Source organism: Wasmannia auropunctata, unplaced genomic scaffold, assembly GCF_000956235.1.
Source record: "Wasmannia auropunctata unplaced genomic scaffold, wasmannia.A_1.0 LD336057.1, whole genome shotgun sequence".
NCBI lineage: Eukaryota > Metazoa > Arthropoda > Insecta > Hymenoptera > Formicidae > Wasmannia > Wasmannia auropunctata.
Genome location: NW_012026833.1, coordinates 625,312 through 644,719, shown reverse-complemented (window position 1 = coordinate 644,719; position 19,408 = coordinate 625,312). Strand labels below are relative to the sequence as shown.

The following is a 19,408-nucleotide window of genomic DNA, read 5'->3' as shown; positions in this document are numbered from 1 at the left end:
ACCGTTTTAATCAGCGATTCTTCGTGAGTTACACGTCTGTTTTGAGTCAATATCTGATTTTTGCGGCGTATTCGCCGTCGGACGAGCCGTTCGTGCCTTATAATTTCTAAATCTTTAATTTCAGACTTTTACACTCTTTTAAGCGACCCGCGCGCCGCAGACGCGATCCGCACGTCCGGCGTCGGTTAACGTCGCTACGTTCGAAATCTCGGGCCCGCCGCCGCGCCGCCGGTCAACGGCGGCGCGCGCATCCGGGACGCGGGGAAACCGCGCGGGCGTCGCGATTGGTCGTTGAAATAGGCGCGCAAGCATCGGCCGAAGTTGATCTCCCTCCGTGCGGCGTGCCAACTAGAGCCACGTTCAAGTTGAATTAGACATTCCAAACAAATCGTCGAGGCAGCGGAAGGTTCGGCCGCGCCGGAATAACCGAGAGGTGTATTCACGAGACCGCGCCGGACGGAGCGGAGCACATCATCTGCGAACGGCGGTGAAGAGCAGGACGGATGTCGCCCAGACGGACTCGCGCAGGTGAGTCCTGGACGATTCCCTCCCTCGGCTTCGGATGTAAGGTTATACGCTCCCCTCGGACGCGATGCAGGTACCCTTGCGTCTCGTCGCGCGCGGCTTTCGAAACGCCACGTTTGTCGAATCGTGATTTAATCGCCATTCGAAGTGAAATTGCCCAATTTCCGTCGTCGAGCGGGCTCGGATCCAAGCCCCGATTCAATCAAGCCTCGACTCAATCGTTTGCCGGATTTCCAAGTTGTACAATTTGCCATCCTTAATTTTTCTCCTTCGAACGATAATTAATTAATAATTTTATCCCTGATATTACATTATTTGGTAGGTTAATTGGAGCTTGATCGGGAGTCCCGAGTCAACCTTTAGATGTTTTCGCGAAGCCTTCGACGGCTTCGAATGGAAAATTGGATTTTGAGATATCTCGTTACTTTGCAGCAACAGCGGAATCTGCCGTCTCTACTAGATCTAAGGCACAGAAGATAAATAATGTGAGCCAGGATGTGGCCGAGTTGGCGCAGAAGGTCAGGCAGTCCCAGAGGAAGGAGAAGTCGGCGAGCGTTAGGAAGAACGCTTCGGAAGCCTCGACTAAGCAGAGCAACAGAAAGAAGTCGCCCGAGGTAACGTTGAAAGGGTCCCCAAAGAAGAGAACTACTCGCCGGAGACTTAATTTGAAAGCGGATGCACTTGTAGCGCAAGATGAGCAGAACGTGAAGCTCGGTGAATCAATTAAAATATTGAGAGACAGGCATTGTGACAATATCGCGACGGTGGAACTCGTCAAGACCAACTTGCTTCACTTGAACGTCTCGAAAGGTCTGGAGAAAATGCCTAATGAGTTAGAACAGAAGGCAAAAATGTCGCCTGGCAGAGTCACTCCCAAGAGCACACCCCCCAAGCTCAGTCTCACACCTCACAGGTCTAAGAAGACACCCAAAAAGTCACCGATCTCCCTAGGCTCTCCAAAGACGCACTCGTTAGCCATATCAAAGCTGTTTAAGAGCCCAAGAAAGTTGTCCCTCGCTGCCGAGGGCGAGAGTTCCGAGAGCTTAGAAAACTCGAGTAGTAATTCTCACAGTAAGATATCGCGAAAGAGAAAGAAGGGCAGTCTAGGCAGTAGTCCTATGCCCGACAAAAGTGCATCGACGTCACCGACGGTGAAAAACAAGCGCAAGAAGTCTGATATAAATTTAAAGAAATTTGTACGTAAATTCTCGAAATCTCCGAAAATAGTGCTGAAGTCCCCGAAGTCGAAGAAATCAAAGGTACGCAAATTGAAGTTGTCGCCATCCCGGGTGCGAAAGAGCACGCCGAGCACGTCTCCCGCTAGTCCCGGTGCTACGTCAAGTCTTAAGAGTCCCAACACATCCAGGATCAGCGCAAAAGAATCTCCTTTGGCCAAGGAAAAGTTTTTATCTCCAATCAAACGTCGTTTATTAAGTCCAAAATTAAAAAAGACATTGACGGCCTCGCAAATAAAGGACGTGCTGGCGGAACCGGTGGTGCTGTTGGAGAAGCTGTCGCCCGAAAGCATGAAACGGAAATATATGGTCGCACGCAAAATCCAATTGAGTACTTCAGTCAAAGAAAAATCTCCCTCAAGCGGGACAAGGAGCAATTCCAAGTTATTGGTGTCAATGGAAAAGACTTCGACAGGTGCGTCTCCTAAGCGAAATTCCAGCACAAATTTAAGGAAGAGTAGTATGGAGAAACGGACTGGTAGTACTGACAGAGCATCGCCAAGAATTAAACATAATACGCCGATACAAGGAAAGAATAGATCACCCTTAAAGTCGTCCACTCCACGACAGGAGAAAACTGCATTAAGAGACACTAGCTTGACGATCTCCAATACTTCTATCGATTCTGTAAATAACGCGTCTTTCAATGCTAGATTAACTAGACACAGGAATCAGTCCAATACACAGCTATTTAGCTCGATGGATAAAAGTACAGGTATCGAAAATGTGTCTGCACCTTTCCTATTTGATAAAGAAATTATCGATACTAGTCAATCTCGCCTTTCGAACGTCGTGAAACGGGACACTACCTACGACAAGGATAATACGATGGAAAAGCAGCAAAAGGACAACACCTATGAATTGGAGCAACCGCAGACACCGAGCTTACGACAAATGGTCAAGAAGCGCACTTCAGTAAACGCGAATTTAAGCTCGAGAGATAACACGGTTAAGAAGGCTAAAGTACGTTTTGCGGATGTAACAACTGGCGCAGACAGTGCGCAGAAATCGGTTAACAAGCTCAACGGATCACGATCAAGTATATTACATAATGTTGGTGCACAGTATAGAAATAATGCCATGAATTCAGCACAAAAATCTCAAACGAAAAAAGTTCAATCTCCAAAGTTCAATCGGAACTCGCTAATTTCTCCCTTCAAGAGATCAAGTCCGAGAGCACACGGCGGCACACCGAGCACTCAGTTGAGCAAAATTAATCAAGTCACACCAAAGACGTTTGCGTCAGTTGAAAAGAAATCAGGTAAAGCAAAATCAAAAAGTCGCTCGTTCTTCTACATTCATTTCGCTTTTATTGTTATGTTCTAATAACATTGAATTTAGTTACAGAGAAAAAATCATCGATGAAAAAGAAAATGCCGAATTTCGGAAGGATACACGAGGAAATGTTTGCCAAGTCAGAATCGCTTGTAGATGCGAAGAAACGTTTGGAGACCAGACATCTAGCGTTCGGTAATTTGATGATTTGATTTATTATTCCGTGTACATTGGCAATTTCTATGAATGCTAATCATTTTGTATAAATCGTTTTTTGTAGCTGCTAACAGAATTTTGAAAGAAGGGAAGGCGGATCAGAAGAAACTATTACCGAGCGATACAAGAGACGGTATTCACAACAGATTTGGATTTAAATTGAAAAAGCCGGAAGCCACGCACGTTATGTTGAAGAAACAAACTGTTTTTTCAAGGTACACTAAATTTATTTAAAAAATATATATATTTTATAGAACAGATTATTTGCAAGACTATCCTTATGTGTATTAGAAGCTTAAGATAATTTTGGGTTTAATTAAATTTTATTGAACATTACGACTGTATGTGATGAAAAGGATTTTAAAAGTGTTAGATTGAATAATGTAGATATAGTCAAATATCATGAATAAAAAGCAATGTGAGCCGCTGCAGTTGTTATTATATTAATGCAATAATTGCATTAATATAACAACTGTATGAATTGTTAAGCAAGTATAATCTTTGTTCATTGTAAAATATTTCATTGATTCATGCACCTACAACTGCGGAGGCTTACATTGCATTTTATTCGTGATATTTGATTTATTCTTGGAGCCTTTGTAATTATATTTCATTTTATTAATGTAGCTATAGATCTGTTTATTAATATCACAATAACGTCAAAATAACATTAAAATAAATCATGATTAATCGGAAAGTAACTTATAATTATTTTGAAGCCATTTTGATATCATGATGACTTTTTGTACCTAAGCAGCACAAAAAGTCATCATAACATCAAATAGCTTTAAAATGATTATAAGTTACTTTCCGATTAATCATGAATTATTTTAACGTCATTTCGACGTTATTGTGACCTACTATTTTGCTTAAGTGTGCGTGTGTGTAAAATTTGAAAATAAAATTCAATATAAAATTTTACACGAGATATGAATATTTGCAGGGAGAAGCAGCAAGCAGAAACGCGGATGGTATTGCAGGGTGTACGAACAAATCGGCGATTTGAACTGCAAATGAAGGCTCGCAATCTATTAATCTAAATGCGTAAAAATCATTTTATATGTCATGCATCCCAATCTTTCTTTTTGTTGACGTAGTTTATTATATAAGTTTTTCTCTCTCTCATAATATGAAAGTGTTTTTGCTAATTTAAGAACTTTTGAGGAGAGAATTTCAAAAGAGATAATTTGAGTATTTTATTTAATTATACTCTTGTAAATATTAAGGCGTGTATCATATACTCCTTTTTTTTTCTAAGGGAAAAACTAAAATATTATTTTTCCCACACGTATAATTGATTTATTACCGTAAATGCAAATTTAAAAAATTGGTAATACATGTATTTGTAAAAATTTACATTTTCACAATAAGTTTGCTTTTTTAACTAATGAATTATATTTTCTTTTTTTTTTTGTTGCTTTTTAAGTATGAAGGAGGATCTAGGAGTAAAGAGATTCTAAGATTTTTCACAAAATTTTGTATTTTCTTTTGGGAGAAATTTTATATCTTGAAATGGGAGAATGAAAACTTTGAATTATTAATATTATAAAATTATATAATAAGACATAACAAATAATTTAATACTTAATAAAATATTAACTAAAATAATTCATAAGATAAGTATTAAATATTTTTATGTATTATTTTTAAGTTGCACATTAAGCCATTGACCATTTTCAGGCAACTAAGATTTTAAAGTTAGTCTGTTTCAGAACCGACTTGATCAGCTTTTAATTTATAGATAGAATTCACAATATAGTTGTCTGTATTAATTAATACTTGCAGTTAAGCTCTATTAACGATATTGCCGATCGGTAAGCTCGTATCAAGATTATAATTAATAAATACGCTCTAGCACATCTTGGATGTCCTGTATAAAATTAACTGTAAAATTACTTCTTGTAACCTCAGAACGTAATTTGAAAGTTATTTCTAAATGCTTGTTCTTCGTGTATATAATATACATGTGTATGTACACGATGTTAAATAAGCGTTACCTGTCTAACAGGACCATAGCATGTTTAGCTTTGATTGTATCCTGGATCCTGAAAGATAACGCGGCCTGTGTATTGCGTCACGCCGAAAGAAAGATTGTTTCGACACAGGAAGGACATAAAGTCGCCTTTTTTTCCTATTCAATTAGCTGGAAGATGAAATATTATACGGCAATGTCTGTCTAATCTTAATTGATCCCTCTGTAATACAGAAAGATTAATCGATTTTAAAGATTTGTAATATATGTGATCAGAATAAGTCTTAGTTAAGGCCTGAACTCGACTTTGTAAGCTAAGTTTTTTTTTTATTGAGAGCTATGTAAGCAGGATTATTGAGAAGCCTGACGAGAAACTTTGTACGACTTAATTGTATCCGCGCGAAAATGTATTGTGCTCTGAGAAAAGAAGAAAATTCAAAGTAATACTGGTCCTACTTTGCTAAAGCTTCTCCATTGGAGAGCTTCGACCGAGCGAGATTATCGAGAAATCCACGATTTGTATATATGATGTTTCGCGCTAGGAAAAAAAAACAGGAAAATTAACTGTAATCTGAATAAGGAAAGAAGGGAATAAGGGTAAAAATAATGTATGTGTTTTAATAAAGTTTCTTTCTATCTTGTCAGATCATCGTCATCAGTTTCTTTGCCTCTTGTCGGAAGCGCGGTGCGCAGTGTAGAAATGGTGTCATGAATTCAACATAAAATTATCGAAAAAGGTTCACTCTCTAAAGTTCACTCGGAATTCGCTAATTTCTCCTTTCAAGACATCAAGTCCAAGAGCACACGGCGGCAAAAAACTGACCCTGACGGAAATGGTAATATTTTCAATTGATTAGCTTTTAAAGCTCCTCCTGAAACACATCGGATTTTTGTTCGATCGCTATATATTCCTCTCGGAAGGCAAATCATTGATTTTCGCGGTGGCAAAAAAAAACTGATTTTCTTGAAGTTTATGGTAATATTTTCATTTTAGGACTCCTAAGACAAAAATGTTACCATTACTTCAAGAAAATCAGTTTTTTTTTTGCCACCGCGAAAATCAATGATTTGCCTTCCGAGATGAATATATAGCGATCGAACAAAAATCCGATGCGTTCTCGGATTTGAATCTGAGTCTTCGGCACAGGAAACAGACGCATAACTCTCTACGCCACGCGATCGCTACCTGTATCTCGTTGAATATGTGTAATATATTTCTTGCCTTGAGAAAGGCATTTAAGGGAAAAAAGAGCAGGATGAAAGAGGAATCTTGTTTCGCTTTTTTTCATTTTTGTATTAAATTATTTGACGAATTCTGGAGTAATTCATTCCAATCTTGCGTTTACGATAGTTTTAAATGCGATTTCGAAATATGCAGTATAATTATAAAATTATTTCATTCAGCCGGAATCTTGAGGCCTAAGAGCTAAGACCGGACTTATAAGATCTTTAAATTTAAGATCGGATTATCGCACAGATTACAAATCGTCCCTGAACAGCCGGCGGCGACAAACACAACGGAATTTCTTCTCGGGCTCGACCTTCGTCGTCGTGATTGTTGCCAGTTGCGGACGCGGTCTGAGACGCCGGCGCCAATCGCCGCGGGGACGAGACACGTGTTGCGTACGCGTGCACATAAAAACGCGAGCGGCACGCACGCGCACTCACGGCCGGGAGCGGGAGCGCGGTCAGCGGCGCGGAGAGCGCCAGGGAGGCCACCACACGGGGGCGAAATCGCGTCGTTCTCGTCGCGCGGACTAACTAGTGTGGCCTGTCACCCGCTTTTTTGTGACAGATGTTTTGCGCAATTAATCCGCTTTGTTAATTCGCGGTCGCGAGCGTGTACGAGGGCTATACGCGCTCGAGCCCCCCCCCGTCCCCCCGCGGTTCCACGAGCGCGTTATAGAGCCACGCGTCACCACCGCGCCCGTCTTGTCTTGTGCTGTCATCGTGTCGGACAGTGTCGGAAAAGTCGGAGAGAGCCATCGGGAGAGCCCGGAACGGACGAGAGAAGGAGGGACGAGCGAGCGAGCGAGCGAGCGAGGAGGAAGGAGAACGCGCCTCGTCAAATGTCTCGCGGACGAGGTGGTTAGATATCTTCGGTGGTGAGAAACAGAGAGAGAGAGAAAGAGAAAGAGAAAGAAAGAAAGAGAGAGAGACAGAGGGACAGGAAGAGAGACAGAGAGAGATAGAGAGACTCGGCCAGCTGGTCCTGCGAGTTTCGTGGTCGCCACTCTCTCTCACGTCGCCGCAAACGCCAGGAAGCATCGTTCCGTGGAAGCGCCCGGGGGGTCGTGGGTGAGCGATAACGATCGCTCTCGGGGAAGCTCTCAGCGGCGGCGGCGGCGGCAAGCCCGTGCTCATCATCGCCGGCGACAATGGCAAAGACGTACGACTATTTATTCAAGCTGCTGCTGATCGGCGACTCCGGCGTGGGCAAGACCTGCGTGCTGTTCCGTTTCTCCGAGGACGCGTTCAACACCACCTTCATCTCGACCATCGGTACGTCTCTCTCGCGGTCTCCGCGATCTCCTCCGCGCCGACTCTCCCCCCGCGCGATCCTCCCCCGCCCCCCCCCCCCGTCCGCCTCTACGTCGTATTTATTAATCGCCGACCACGGCGGCGCGGGGTGTGTCCGCGCGCGCGGACCGCGCGGAATGTTACACACGATAATGGACAAAGGGCACATTATGAGCGTGCTCGCCGCTCACAGTAACGTGATTCATCCTTGTACCGCGCGCGCTCGCCCACCCGGTCGCACCTCCCCCCGCCGGTATCCCGCGGATGGAGCGTGCCCCGGGCTAGATCTCTCGATTCACCATCTCCTTGTACGTTTCAGGCATTGACTTCAAGATCCGTACCATCGAATTGGACGGGAAGAAAATTAAGCTACAAATATGGTAAATATGTCTTCATGTACATCCTTCCCCCGCCGCCTCGCGCCTCGAGCACAATTTAAATCCCGCCGAAATACTCGGAACTTGGATACGTACTGCGATGTATAGCGGCGGTGTGTTTTTGCGCTTGCAGGGACACCGCTGGACAGGAGAGGTTTCGCACCATCACCACGGCGTATTATCGCGGCGCGATGGGCATCATGTTGGTGTACGACGTTACAAACGACAAAAGTTTCGAGAACATTAAGAACTGGATTCGTAATATAGAGGAGAACGCGTCGGCGGACGTGGAGAAGATGTTGTTAGGCAATAAGTGCGAGCTCACAGACAAGAGGCAAGTGACGAAGGAGAGGGGCGAGCAACTGGCTGTGGAGTACGGCATTAAGTTTATGGAAACCTCGGCGAAGTCTAGTATCAATGTGGAGGAGGCTTTTTATACTCTGGCACGCGATATCAAAGCGAAAATGGAAAAGAAACTGGTAAGGAGACACGAATCATGCCGCGTGTACAACGAGAATACGGATATTCATTATCCGATTAGATTAGATTCTGCAGTCAATATATTCACGTTTTTTGTAATTAATGTGCTGTAATCGGTATTCATATTTCAAAGCCGTCTGAAAATCTATACGCATATTAATAATTAGAAATATGATTTAGAAAAAAAATACGCTTAATCGTATATTAGTTATCACACGAACATATTTCTTGTTCCTTATGTGTACTACGAAATAACCAACTGTTTCTCTGTTTCCTGTCTCTGTTTCTCTGTGTTTGGTGCTGGTCTATCTTGGCAGAAGGTAACTTTCTTCCGTACACCGTTGGTTTTTAAGTTAATTACATATCTCGAATTCTATAACGTAACAACACCAGCAAAGCATTTTTTTTTTTTTGGGATGATGTATCGCTGCATCCTGTGATCATATGTCATTTGCAGCTTCTGTTCATTCATTTACTTTAACAATATCGCATATGCAAGCGAATGTCTACTAAAAAAATATTGCGACTTCATGCTAATCAAATAACTCTCTTAATTCAAACGCATTCATTGCCTGAAATATTCCTTACACATCCGATATCAATTCCAATCTATGTGTCTTACTCGAGCAGTGCAGATATGTCGTTTTTGCATTACGTTACGCTAAGCTTGCTTAACACCTGGGTTCATGTTACGTTATTCGCAATTAACTCTGTGACAAATATGTCTGATAATTGAGCAAATACACAAATTGCAATGATAATACGCATGCTACGTTACGTTTTTGCGTTTACTAACACAATTATCTTAATCGCTAGACTGAATGATAAATAACGTTTGAGCCACAAATAAAGTGTGTATAAAAGACTGGCGTGAGATTACGATGAGTTTCGTGCACTAAACGTATTTGCTTGTGCCATGCATTCTGTTAATATTTGTCTTGTTTTACGCAGGAGGCATCGAATCCACCGAAAGGCGGCGGTCATCAGTTGAAAGCTTCAGAACCACAGAGGAAGCCACCTAGTTGGCTCGCCCGTTGTATTATACTCTGACCCCCCAAATATTTTCAACCGTTCGAGGAGGCGCATCTATTTACTATCATTATTTACTTATGTTCATTTCGTCGAACAAAACCGATGTTCCATGGAACTCTTCACATCCCAAGTATCGGGTACAGCGGGTATATTCCTTGACAATGAAACGTCATTCGCGTCGTAATTGAGGACCCGGAAATTATTCGCATGAGTGTATCTTTTTCTTTTTTGCCGAAGAAACCCTCAGAGGAGAAAGTATTGAAATTTTTTTATTATTATCATATATATAGAGAAGAAGAGTGAGAGTGCATATCGTTTTAGTTGATACAACTGCTACAGTTTGTTATGCAAATATTGTTAATCGATATAATTAAAAGGACTTAGGTGAAATAGTTCCACCCTCTCCCACCTCGTGATGACTTGAAGTTGACTGGGATCTGTAATCCCATCGCGATGTGATCTGTTGTATTCTGTCGTCTATTGAAAAAAAAAAAAAAAACAAATTTACGATGTAATTTATTAAATCAGGTAACAAAATATTACATGTGATATATTAAACAATGAACTTCTCCTCTGGTTTTCTTATATATCAAGGGTAATGGTCGATTTTGTCTCTAGCGAGAGATCACTGTTTTTAAGTGTAAAAGTACGTGTTACTTAATTTTTATGGCAACGGGATGAAGTATACGGTCTTTCTTATGCACGAAAATTCCGCAATTCATATTTCAGTATAATTTTTTTTTTTACATCGTATGTGTTTCTCTTTGTCGGAGGACCATGTGTCTGTAAAAGTATAAATATATGTAGAAACATACATCACACACACCGTACAACATCACATACAATGACTAAAAGTAAGGGGGAAAAAAAAAGTAAAATAAAATTAAGATTAAGCAGTATAGGTATCACAATCGTTTTTATACTGTTACTAAGCAGATATAGCTTTTTCACAAAATTAACGGGAAAACGTATAAAGTGTACTAGAGCATTAACTGATGTAACTAAAAATGCCTTGTGACGAATTGAACAAGAACTTTATAGAGACAATTTTGTTATATCACGGATAGTCATAGAATTTTTATTAGGTCTAAAAGAGAGAGAGAGGGAGGGAGAGAGAAAGAGAGGCGAGCGTAAGGTACGCGAAGCTTATCTTCCGGCGGATTTACTTTGCATCTAGAGGTAGATTCGTTTTTACAGGAATCTGCAGTAAATTGAAAGAAGAAGAAAAAAAAATAAACAAATCTCTTTCGTTCGCTGGTTGTCATGATGTGCATCTTGCAAGTTTGCATTTTTATGATCGGAACTTGTTCAACTTATACTTAAATATACAAAACGATTATTATAATACATTTTTTATTAATCCTGTATATAACACGTGTCAGTATATTTATTGATAAAATCCTGTCCTGTTATTCTTCTATGTGAATGGCGGAGATGGTTCTCCCGTCTTCGGGCGCCGCGCGTCGTAACTCGCGGATTCTTCCGCGGAGCCTGCGTTTCTGACGGCCATCGAGGCCAGCATGTATTCCAAGTCTCTGATTTTCGCTTTGTCCTTTTGATGTATCGCGTGCGTGCACAGGCCGACAGTTTGCAAGCGTTGATTGAAGACTACAGTCTCTTCGCAGGATTTCTGCAGTTGTCGGTGCTCCTCTCTGAGTCGCGCGATTTTGCTAAAAGATCAACGATGAATTATGAAGCTGCAAGATCAAATTCTCCGCCGCTTCGACTATCGACGTTATACCGTCGCAGAAAAATCAACTGGAGAGTCCGTCGTTCGAGTTAAGATTGGAAATAAGGCCGCGCGTGTGTTAAGATTGTGATTCCATGTGAAATAATTAATACGCGTAAGATTGAACGTTTTCTCATTTTTAATTGCGAGCTTGTTCGCAAACGTACTGATCGATCGCGGCAATAACGCGCGAACTGTCACGTTCAAGCCTCGTCAGAGCTTGCTCCATGATCCTGTTGCTCGCATCCGTCCGGCGCAGCTTCTCCTCCAGGCTCCGAATTTGGATCTTGCACTCGGCCTCGCGCGCCTTCGCAACCGCGGCTTGGCTCATCAGGGACTCGCATTGCTTCGCCATCGCGTCGTACTTGACCCGCAGCTGAACGCTCTCGACCTGGTTCATCGTCTGCTGCTGCTGCGACTCGTTCGCCACCTCCGTGACCGCTCGCAGACGCATCCTCAACTCGTGGGATGCACCGCGCTCTTTCTCCAGCTCCAGTTCCGTGCTGTACAAAGCGTGACGAGTTTCCAGCAGCTCCTTCTGCATCGTCTGCAGGGTATTCTGCCCTCGAAATGTACATAATTTATATTATTATAAATTATACAGTTAATAATCGAATCAGCCGCGGCATAAAGCGCTTATTAATTCCGTAAAAAGAGAAAAGAACGTTAAATTTTTGTTTTAACATTATTAAATTTCTGTATTGGGAGAAAAGATTTATAAAAATCAGTCTGTATACGGCACGAGTTATTTTCAAACTTTAAAGTAAAAAATAAAATTATTTTCTTTCTTTTTTTTTTTTAAAAAAAGATTTAAAAAACTATAATTTTCATAAAGGTAATTTTCCATCGAGCAAATCCAATTAACTTAATACTAAACTTGGTAATTAATTCCATCGGCATTCACAGCAAAGTTTATAATGAATATAATTACATGTTATAATACATTGTAATTAGTATAATTTTAATTAACGTAACAATTTAATATAATTCGTCATCTCTAATCTAATCTTTCGTTTTCACGTATTAAACAAGAATTGATTGCATTATGTATTCTATTAGCCCACATTCCGTCACAGTAGCTTGGTCCACATTCACAGTGATTTCGACCAAATTCCGATTAACTTTATCAATGCAATGAACCGGTAGAATTGCAAAATTTCTAAGTATATAATTCGTTGTCTGTAATCCAGTCTTCCTCCCTCAGGTATTAAATAGTCAAAAACTAATTATTCTATTTACGTTGGCAAACTATAGCACGAGCGTTACTTGTTAATCGCTTCGGTGAAGTAAATTGAGTTCGGTCGAAGTGTCGCCCTTATAGATACCACTCTCTAAATATTTCCGTAATATTCGGTAATATCTATATATCTCTGTGTGTATATTGATATTGCTTCATTTGCATTGATTTAAGAACATGCACAGATGCACCGGCTGGGCGCAAAGGGTTAAGTGCGCTTCGAGTGTTAATCAATATAAAGCCATTCGTATTATTCACCGTGTTGCTTTGCAACTCGCACAACTTTTCGCGGAATTGCTGCTCCAATCGAGAGACGTCTTCCATGCTCGGCATGTTTTCGTCGTCCATAATTCACGACGTGTTCTCACCTTGGATTACAATTATTAATTAACGCGTGGAACGCGTCTGAAATTGTCAGCTTTAACTCTAGCTCGCTCTTCCACGTTTGCAACTGCAGTTCACTTTAAATAAAAAAGATAGCAATTATAGTTATTTTTAACAAAGATAAATTTGATTTGAATAATGAATTATATAATACAAAATAACTTGCAGATATATATGTATGTTATGTTTACGTCATTCGCAATTTGCGATACATTTTCGCTCTGGAGCGTAATTCTTGTAATTAACACGTCTGAACTTCTCCGCTTTAAACTTTCGCACCTGCGATTGTTTTCAAGTAGAAACGCAAAACATGGCGACTTTTCAAACAGGAAAGTTGACTAACAATTAATTAAAAAATTATGATAAATACAATATAAAAGGAATTTAATACATTAATGAGCAGTCCGTGATCTTTTTCTCGAATACATATATCGCATGTTTAATTATCTTAATCTGCTTATATAATCTTATCTCATAATTCTCTATACATGCTTGCAGTATTTTAAGCTTTCGTTTTGGTCGTACTCGAGAGCTCGCGTTTGTACTTTGTTTTCATTTTTCGCACCTAAAACACCGGAAATAGCGTCTGAGCATCTCTCCATTTTTCATTCTCATGTACTTTGCTGCATTAACCTTTTAAAAAGAAACAGAAAGATAGGTCACAGATGCTTAAAACGGGAACAAAGTGAGATTCAGAGATCTCCTCTCTCGCAATAACACTTCTATATAGAATCTCTCTACAGGGTGCCTCGTTTTATTTCTTACGCTTTTTACATTTATAAATAACAAAAAATTTGGAAAAATTTCTCATTAAAATTTAATAGTTTTGATAGTCGACCTATCTGTGTGTGTGTGTGTGTGTATTTACATCTAATTTAACTTGATATAGTCAATCTCTCTCATTTTTAATGCAATCAAATCTCATTTAATGCCTACATATTAAATTTTGAATGGCTAAATGATATGATGGCTTGAATGATATCATTAAGATGTGTTCAAAGAACCTCCCATTTAACTTTGATAATGGATCTTTTTATATAGTTCGTTATTCGTTATTCATATTTAATTCGAGCTAGACGAGTTAGTCTCTCTCTCTCTCTCTCTCTCTCTCTCTCTCTCTCTCTCTTTCTAAGATCTGTGTATATCTGCAACACGTTATATCTGTGACATTTCAAAGATAACACATTTATATAATTGCAATTATATATATATATATATATATATAAAATCTTATCTTATTCTCTATACATGTTGCAATATTTCAAGCTTTCACTTTAGTCGTACTCGAGAGCTCGCGTTTGTACTTTGTTTTCATTTTTCGCACCTAAAAGGGAAGTAGCATCTATACACCTACATATATATTATAACTTTTATAATGCAATTAAATATATAATTTAATATTTGTTTCTTTGAATGGCGATAATGCTAAAGTGATATCACTAGCGAATCTGCTCAACATCAGCCACTTAACACACAATTCCTGTTTACCGCTATACAAACTTTACAAATTCGGCGTTATAATCACCCAGTATATCCGCGGCCAGAATTACAGATCTGGCACATGGACCAAATGGAGTTCTGGGGTTGAAAGCAGCGGCGTGGTGGAAAGAGAGAGAGAGAGAGAGAGAGAGAAAGACAGAGGATGGGGAGAAAGAACAGGGGGTGGCCGCATGCGCATCCCCCGGAATAGCGGAGTCTCGGGGCCACCCCCGCCGATTATGGATGTTTAGTATCGACGTTGTTGCTGGCGTATCGCCGCTCGCTCCCGCATCCGATTGCAGGGTGTGTGATAATTGGTGCTCGAGAGTGCGACGGGAGGTCGAGGGTGCCCTTGCCGTGTTCCTGGCGCGGGATAATGAGCGGGATCGCGGGACGGCAGCCGAAATCGTACGGCGACGCGCGATCATGCGTCCGTCTCGCTACCTGCACGCCGCGTTAGCGTCCCTCGTCGCCGTCAATCATGATCCTGCGTGACCGTGATCCGCCAGGACACCAGCAGCAGCATGCCGCGCGACGACCGTTCGGGGAGGACGCGTGCACGTGTCGCCGCGATTGCGACCACGACGTTGCTCCTGCTCACGCTGAATATCAAGTGCATAGGTGCGTGTATACATTTTATACCGTAAGATATATACGTTTCAGTAGCGACAATTCTTACAATCGAAATTTTTCAAGGGGAGGGGGACGACAGAATTGACAACGAATATTCCCGGATAATTAGAGAACCGTAGAAAAAGTAGGATATAATGTATACGGAAGATGAAATTTTTAATACCTCTCGGATGTTAGGGGATGCATCAATTAGCGATTGTATCAAGCCAACTGATCTTGAATGAGAAAGTCACGTTTCTGTAGAAAAATCCATATAAATATGACATTTTCTTTTGAGAAAAGATATTAATTGTATTTATATTGTTACAATTTATTTGAAATATTAGATAATGTATAAAATGAATCTCTTCTCGCGGTGCGGAAGAGAACGTAGATTTTACAAACCGTCTTTTAATTCTAAGAACTGTGGATTATTTCTTTATAAACGTGAATCTTTAACACACGATTAATTCTATTTATTTGATTTTCTATAATCTTATCATTTTGTATAAAAGAATCGTTATTTTCTTGTCGTTAAGACTTGAGTTATCCTTGACAACATTCAAGGGAAAGCACGTGTGCAACCCTTTGCATCATGTTACGATCGCTCATGAACGCGACGTTAGTGTAACCGGTTTCGTCAATGTGCCACGCGATCGAGTCGGATCGATCTCTATTTTGGCGTTCATCGCGCAAGCCGCTATAAAACATGAGATCGATCTTCGGACGCTACTGTTGCGAGGGTGTGAGCGAGCGTGCGCGAACTAAAAAGATACGAGGTTCAAGTTCTCCAAGCAATCTGTCGTGTGTGCTTGCAGATACCGAGAATTTGGGACTGGAAAATGTTTGCATATTGAAAGACCTTCACCCTCTTCTTATCGTCACCTATAAATATCTCACTATGTCTGTGAGTATATCGCTTTTTTATCTTACTTCAGTAGCGGAACTGATAACATCAAAACTGTTGATAAGTTTATCAATAGTGACGAAGCGAACCTAAATGTAATGCAAGTCTGACAAGCTTAAAATTTTTATATTGTAAAAATTTTCATGCCATCTAAATTCGCGTATTTAATATTGTTTTAATTATTACTATTCGCTAATTAATTGCAATTTCAAGCGATTTAGTCGCCGGAAAAAATAATCAGTATAAAAATATATCTCCTATTTTTATATATCTATTCTTTTTATAACATAAAACTGAATATTTTAAATTTATCATTGCAATGGCTGTAAGGTTTCATGTTACAATTTAAAGCCAAGAAACTTTAAGAGAAAAACACAAAAAAAGAAGACAGAGTTAAAAAAAATATAATTGAAAATTCGAGAGCTTCGTTATTACTTCTCGATTTCGATTATTTTAGAGAACTAATGTATATTACAGGTGGACACAATTCGTGTACCTCACAACGAACGGTTGATGGTGAGATGTCGGGAGATAGGTAAATACAAGTTCATCGGCGACTCCTTGCTGCACTGCCGCAACGGCACGTGGAACGGAAAGGAACCTGTTTGCGTGCCTACCACAGCGATCTCCAATTACACCGGTACGTCATAATATAATCGTATTTGAGATCCGTATACAATGTAAGTATAAAGATATTACGAGAAAATATTAATAAATAATAATAATAATAAAATATTAATAATAAATGTCTATATATACACTCCGCTCCAATTATTCAAAAAGTTATGACTGACGAACAGAATACTATAAGAGAATACGTATAGATAACTTTTTTTATGTCCTGTAATTCTTTCACCTTTGTGTTGTACGAAACGTCGTCGACAATTCCTTTTTTTAATTTCGATCCTCGCGTTGTCCGAGGACGAAAAGAAAACGTGCCGCCGACCATCGACTTCGGTCTACCCGCTGGTTCGGCCGTGGTGGAGCCGACCGGTGCACTCGCAGTTTTCCCAGGAAGTATCCTGCACCTGGAGTGTCTCTTCGCTAGGAAGTTGGGCAATCCCGAGTGGACGTGGAGCTCAACCCATCGATATCCTTCGGGTGAGTCATGAACGTCGAGTGTTAATTATACCGCGAATCTGATGAAAATATAAGCGAGACCTATGAATTGTTACATCATTGAGACGTATACAGATTTAAATCAAATTTTTTTCCTTTAATGCTTTGAAATTCAAGCAAATTGTTCTTAAACAACTTACATTTTATTTACTTGTCCTAGGATGGGCGATCGCCGCACGGGAAAGAGACTGGAAGTATCGCCTGTCGATATTCTACGCCAAACCGCACGATTCCGGAATATACACGTGCACCACGCCGAAAGGATTCAACAACTCTATACATGTTCGTGTCACAGGTACGGCCACTAAATAAAATTGCATTTTGTATATAATAATATTATTATCAATATTGATCGCAGGCAGTAACGATGGTATAGTCGCCCAAATATTTTATGGCTTGACATTTTCAGACGTCCAGTGCCCGGGTTTGGACGCCCCGGAGCCGCCGTTAATCAGTCGCATCGAGGGCAGCCGATTAGGACACAGTGCCATTTTCGAGTGTCCGGTGGGATACAGATTAGAAGGTGCTTCCAGAATCACGTGCCAGTACAACGGTACGAAGCGACGCTTCCTCGCCGGTGCTGAGTACAGTTGGATATAAAATTTAAGAAAATTATGCTTCTTGCAGGCAAATGGTCGACGGAGGTGCCGCATTGCGAGAAGATCAAATGTTCGGAGATAAATATTCGAGATAACGCGTTATTGGTACTGAACGAGCACAATAATACCTACGGCGAGAAAGCCGTATTCATCTGCATGTGGGGATACAAGCTTTCGGGCTCGCAGAGTATGACGTGCGAAGGGGACGGCAAGTGGAATGGATCTATGCCGACTTGTCAGAGTAAAACAGTCATTTTGGAATTATTCTATTTTTAAACAATTCTTTAAATAACAATTTTTAAAATTTGAACCTGATAAACGTTAACTTCTATTCCAGTATTAATTTCTAAACCACTCGATGCTTGGTTGACATTCTTTTTTTTTAGACTTAACTTCTCTTTATAATCTCTTAACTACGGAAGTAGAATCATAATTTGTCCTCAATTGTAATCTTAGTAGAAGCTTTAATTAACAAATGATAACGATTTGTAGAGATCACTTGCCCTGTACCGGAAACGCCACCAAGCGGACGCATTGTCGAGCAGCCGCGATATGCCAACAAGAACAACAAGAAGCATTATCACGGCCGAACATACAAAGTCGGCGCCTTAGTGAGATTCGCCTGCCAACTGGGTCATCAATTGATAGGAGAAGCGGTCATCATATGCACTGAGAACGGCACCTGGTCTCACGATCCGCCCGTATGTGAGTGTCCGCATAACAAAGTTTTACAATATTCCAACATTTCAAGTGTGTAATTAATAATCCATTAATTTATAGCGCAAAATTGTTCTGCGAATTTCATTCAATTCAAAGAACAATAGAAATTAATGTAATATTAAAATTATTTTCCCCATATAATCCTTTTTGAAATCATTAAGATTTTAAAAACGACAAATTAATCAATTGTGTGATGTTCCGCAGGCAAGGTAAGATGCCCTTATCCAGGTGATCCCCCTCACGGCCGAATCGCGCCTCTGAAGTTTTGGTACAAACCAGGAGATAACATACAGGCGAGTGCAGTGGATTTTCTTTTATCGTGTAATAATGCGAGATTGGAATATACAATAAATATATCGATTAAACAGATTTTCCACAAATGTTAAAATATGTAATTCTGAAATTTATGAAACACAGGTAACATGTTCGCCTGGCTACGTGACTCCCCTGGAGCCAGTGAAAAAACCATCGTGTCGCGAAAACGGCATTTGGAGCGCGCCACCGCCGCCCTGCCGATCTTACAAGGAGGTGTGAGAGCGAGAAACTGAGTACTCCCAAGGATCTCTCATGGACTATACTGTGCTATTTTATCTTACATGACGAAGGACATTCCGATATTGATTATACGGGTAGCAAACGTGCATCAATACTAAGAGAACCGTGGAAACGTGGAAGCGTACTCACTTTGTTTCGAAGGGTAGAGACGTTACGTAAAGCATAATGATATTATCAGGATGAATATAGTCACAGTGTTACCGATTTACCGAATCGACAAATAATCACGAGTAGATTACACTGGAAGGAGCACCTTGCGTTGAACGTAGATCATGGAACGGCCAGTATTTTATTTATAATTTTCTTCCAGACGTACAACGATTTTAATAAAATCCCTTTTTCTTAATATCTTCTGTCAATAAATATTTTTCTCACGATCATTTCCATTCATTTTTAAATATATATATATATATATCTGTCTCTTATACACATCTC

General features: G+C 40.4%; 4 protein-coding genes across 6 annotated transcripts; 3 read left to right on the top strand and 1 right to left on the bottom strand.

Moving 5' to 3' along the window:
* The first annotated feature begins 282 nt into the window (after positions 1–282).
* Positions 283–4,493, top strand: LOC105450707 (neurofilament heavy polypeptide-like). Its single transcript, XM_011690670.1, has 5 exons — positions 283–528; positions 958–3,021; positions 3,102–3,230; positions 3,316–3,466; positions 4,195–4,493. Exons 1-5 carry the CDS (start codon positions 504–506, stop codon positions 4,289–4,291), a joined length of 2,466 nt encoding a protein of 821 aa, XP_011688972.1. The 5' UTR covers positions 283–503; the 3' UTR covers positions 4,292–4,493.
* A 2,441-nt stretch (positions 4,494–6,934) lies between these two features.
* Positions 6,935–10,977, top strand: LOC105450704 (ras-related protein Rab-8A). 3 transcript variants are annotated; one of them, XM_011690664.1, is made up of 5 exons: positions 6,935–7,725; positions 8,063–8,123; positions 8,254–8,599; positions 8,918–8,920; positions 9,552–10,977. In XM_011690664.1, exons 1-5 carry the CDS (start codon positions 7,602–7,604, stop codon positions 9,648–9,650), a joined length of 633 nt encoding a protein of 210 aa, XP_011688966.1. In that variant the 5' UTR covers positions 6,935–7,601; the 3' UTR covers positions 9,651–10,977. The 3 variants fall into 3 exon arrangements, with proteins under 3 accessions (XP_011688966.1, XP_011688967.1, XP_011688968.1); XM_011690666.1 differs by lacking the exon at positions 6,935–7,725 and adding an exon at positions 7,847–7,935; XM_011690665.1 differs by lacking the exon at positions 8,918–8,920 and having other exon boundaries at positions 9,552–10,975.
* LOC105450705 lies at positions 10,382–12,946 on the bottom strand. Its single transcript, XM_011690667.1, has 3 exons — positions 12,857–12,946; positions 11,529–11,920; positions 10,382–11,302 (listed from the first exon to the last, which is right to left on the bottom strand). The coding sequence occupies exons 1-3, from the start codon at positions 12,944–12,946 to the stop codon at positions 11,050–11,052; spliced, it is 735 nt and encodes a 244-aa protein (XP_011688969.1). The 3' UTR covers positions 10,382–11,049.
* A 1,739-nt stretch (positions 12,947–14,685) lies between these two features.
* Positions 14,686–19,306, top strand: LOC105450706 (locomotion-related protein Hikaru genki). Its single transcript, XM_011690669.1, has 10 exons — positions 14,686–15,082; positions 15,892–15,980; positions 16,458–16,620; positions 16,911–17,081; positions 17,260–17,394; positions 17,509–17,652; positions 17,727–17,939; positions 18,191–18,403; positions 18,623–18,711; positions 18,836–19,306. The coding sequence occupies exons 1-10, from the start codon at positions 14,986–14,988 to the stop codon at positions 18,950–18,952; spliced, it is 1,431 nt and encodes a 476-aa protein (XP_011688971.1). The 5' UTR covers positions 14,686–14,985; the 3' UTR covers positions 18,953–19,306.
* Positions 19,307–19,408: the final 102 nt, after the last annotated feature.

Bases quoted from the DNA above. Each gene is read 5' to 3' on its own strand.
- LOC105450707 (XM_011690670.1), top strand. From the start codon at position 504: ATGTCGCCCAGACGGACTCGCGCAG. The intron at 3,022-3,101 runs GTAAAGCAAAAT...CATTGAATTTAG, and splicing joins GTCAGTTGAAAAGAAATCAG to TTACAGAGAAAAAATCATCG. The intron at 3,467-4,194 runs GTACACTAAATT...GAATATTTGCAG, and splicing joins AAACAAACTGTTTTTTCAAG to GGAGAAGCAGCAAGCAGAAA.
- LOC105450704 (XM_011690664.1), top strand. From the start codon at position 7,602: ATGGCAAAGACGTACGACTATTTATTCAAGCTGCTGCTGATCGGCGAC. The intron at 7,726-8,062 runs GTACGTCTCTCT...TGTACGTTTCAG, and splicing joins CACCTTCATCTCGACCATCG to GCATTGACTTCAAGATCCGT. The intron at 8,124-8,253 runs GTAAATATGTCT...TTGCGCTTGCAG, and splicing joins AAAATTAAGCTACAAATATG to GGACACCGCTGGACAGGAGA.
- LOC105450705 (XM_011690667.1), bottom strand. From the start codon at position 12,946: ATGGACGACGAAAACATGCCGAGCATGGAAGACGTCTCTCGATTGGAG. The intron at 11,921-12,856 runs GTGAATAATACG...TTTCGAGGGCAG, and splicing joins GCGAGTTGCAAAGCAACACG to AATACCCTGCAGACGATGCA. The intron at 11,303-11,528 runs GTACGTTTGCGA...TTGATCTTTTAG, and splicing joins GTTATTGCCGCGATCGATCA to CAAAATCGCGCGACTCAGAG.
- LOC105450706 (XM_011690669.1), top strand. From the start codon at position 14,986: ATGCCGCGCGACGACCGTTCGGGGAGGACGCGTGCACGTGTCGCCGCG. The intron at 17,395-17,508 runs GTACGGCCACTA...TGACATTTTCAG, and splicing joins TATACATGTTCGTGTCACAG to ACGTCCAGTGCCCGGGTTTG. The intron at 17,940-18,190 runs GTAAAACAGTCA...AACGATTTGTAG, and splicing joins ATCTATGCCGACTTGTCAGA to AGATCACTTGCCCTGTACCG.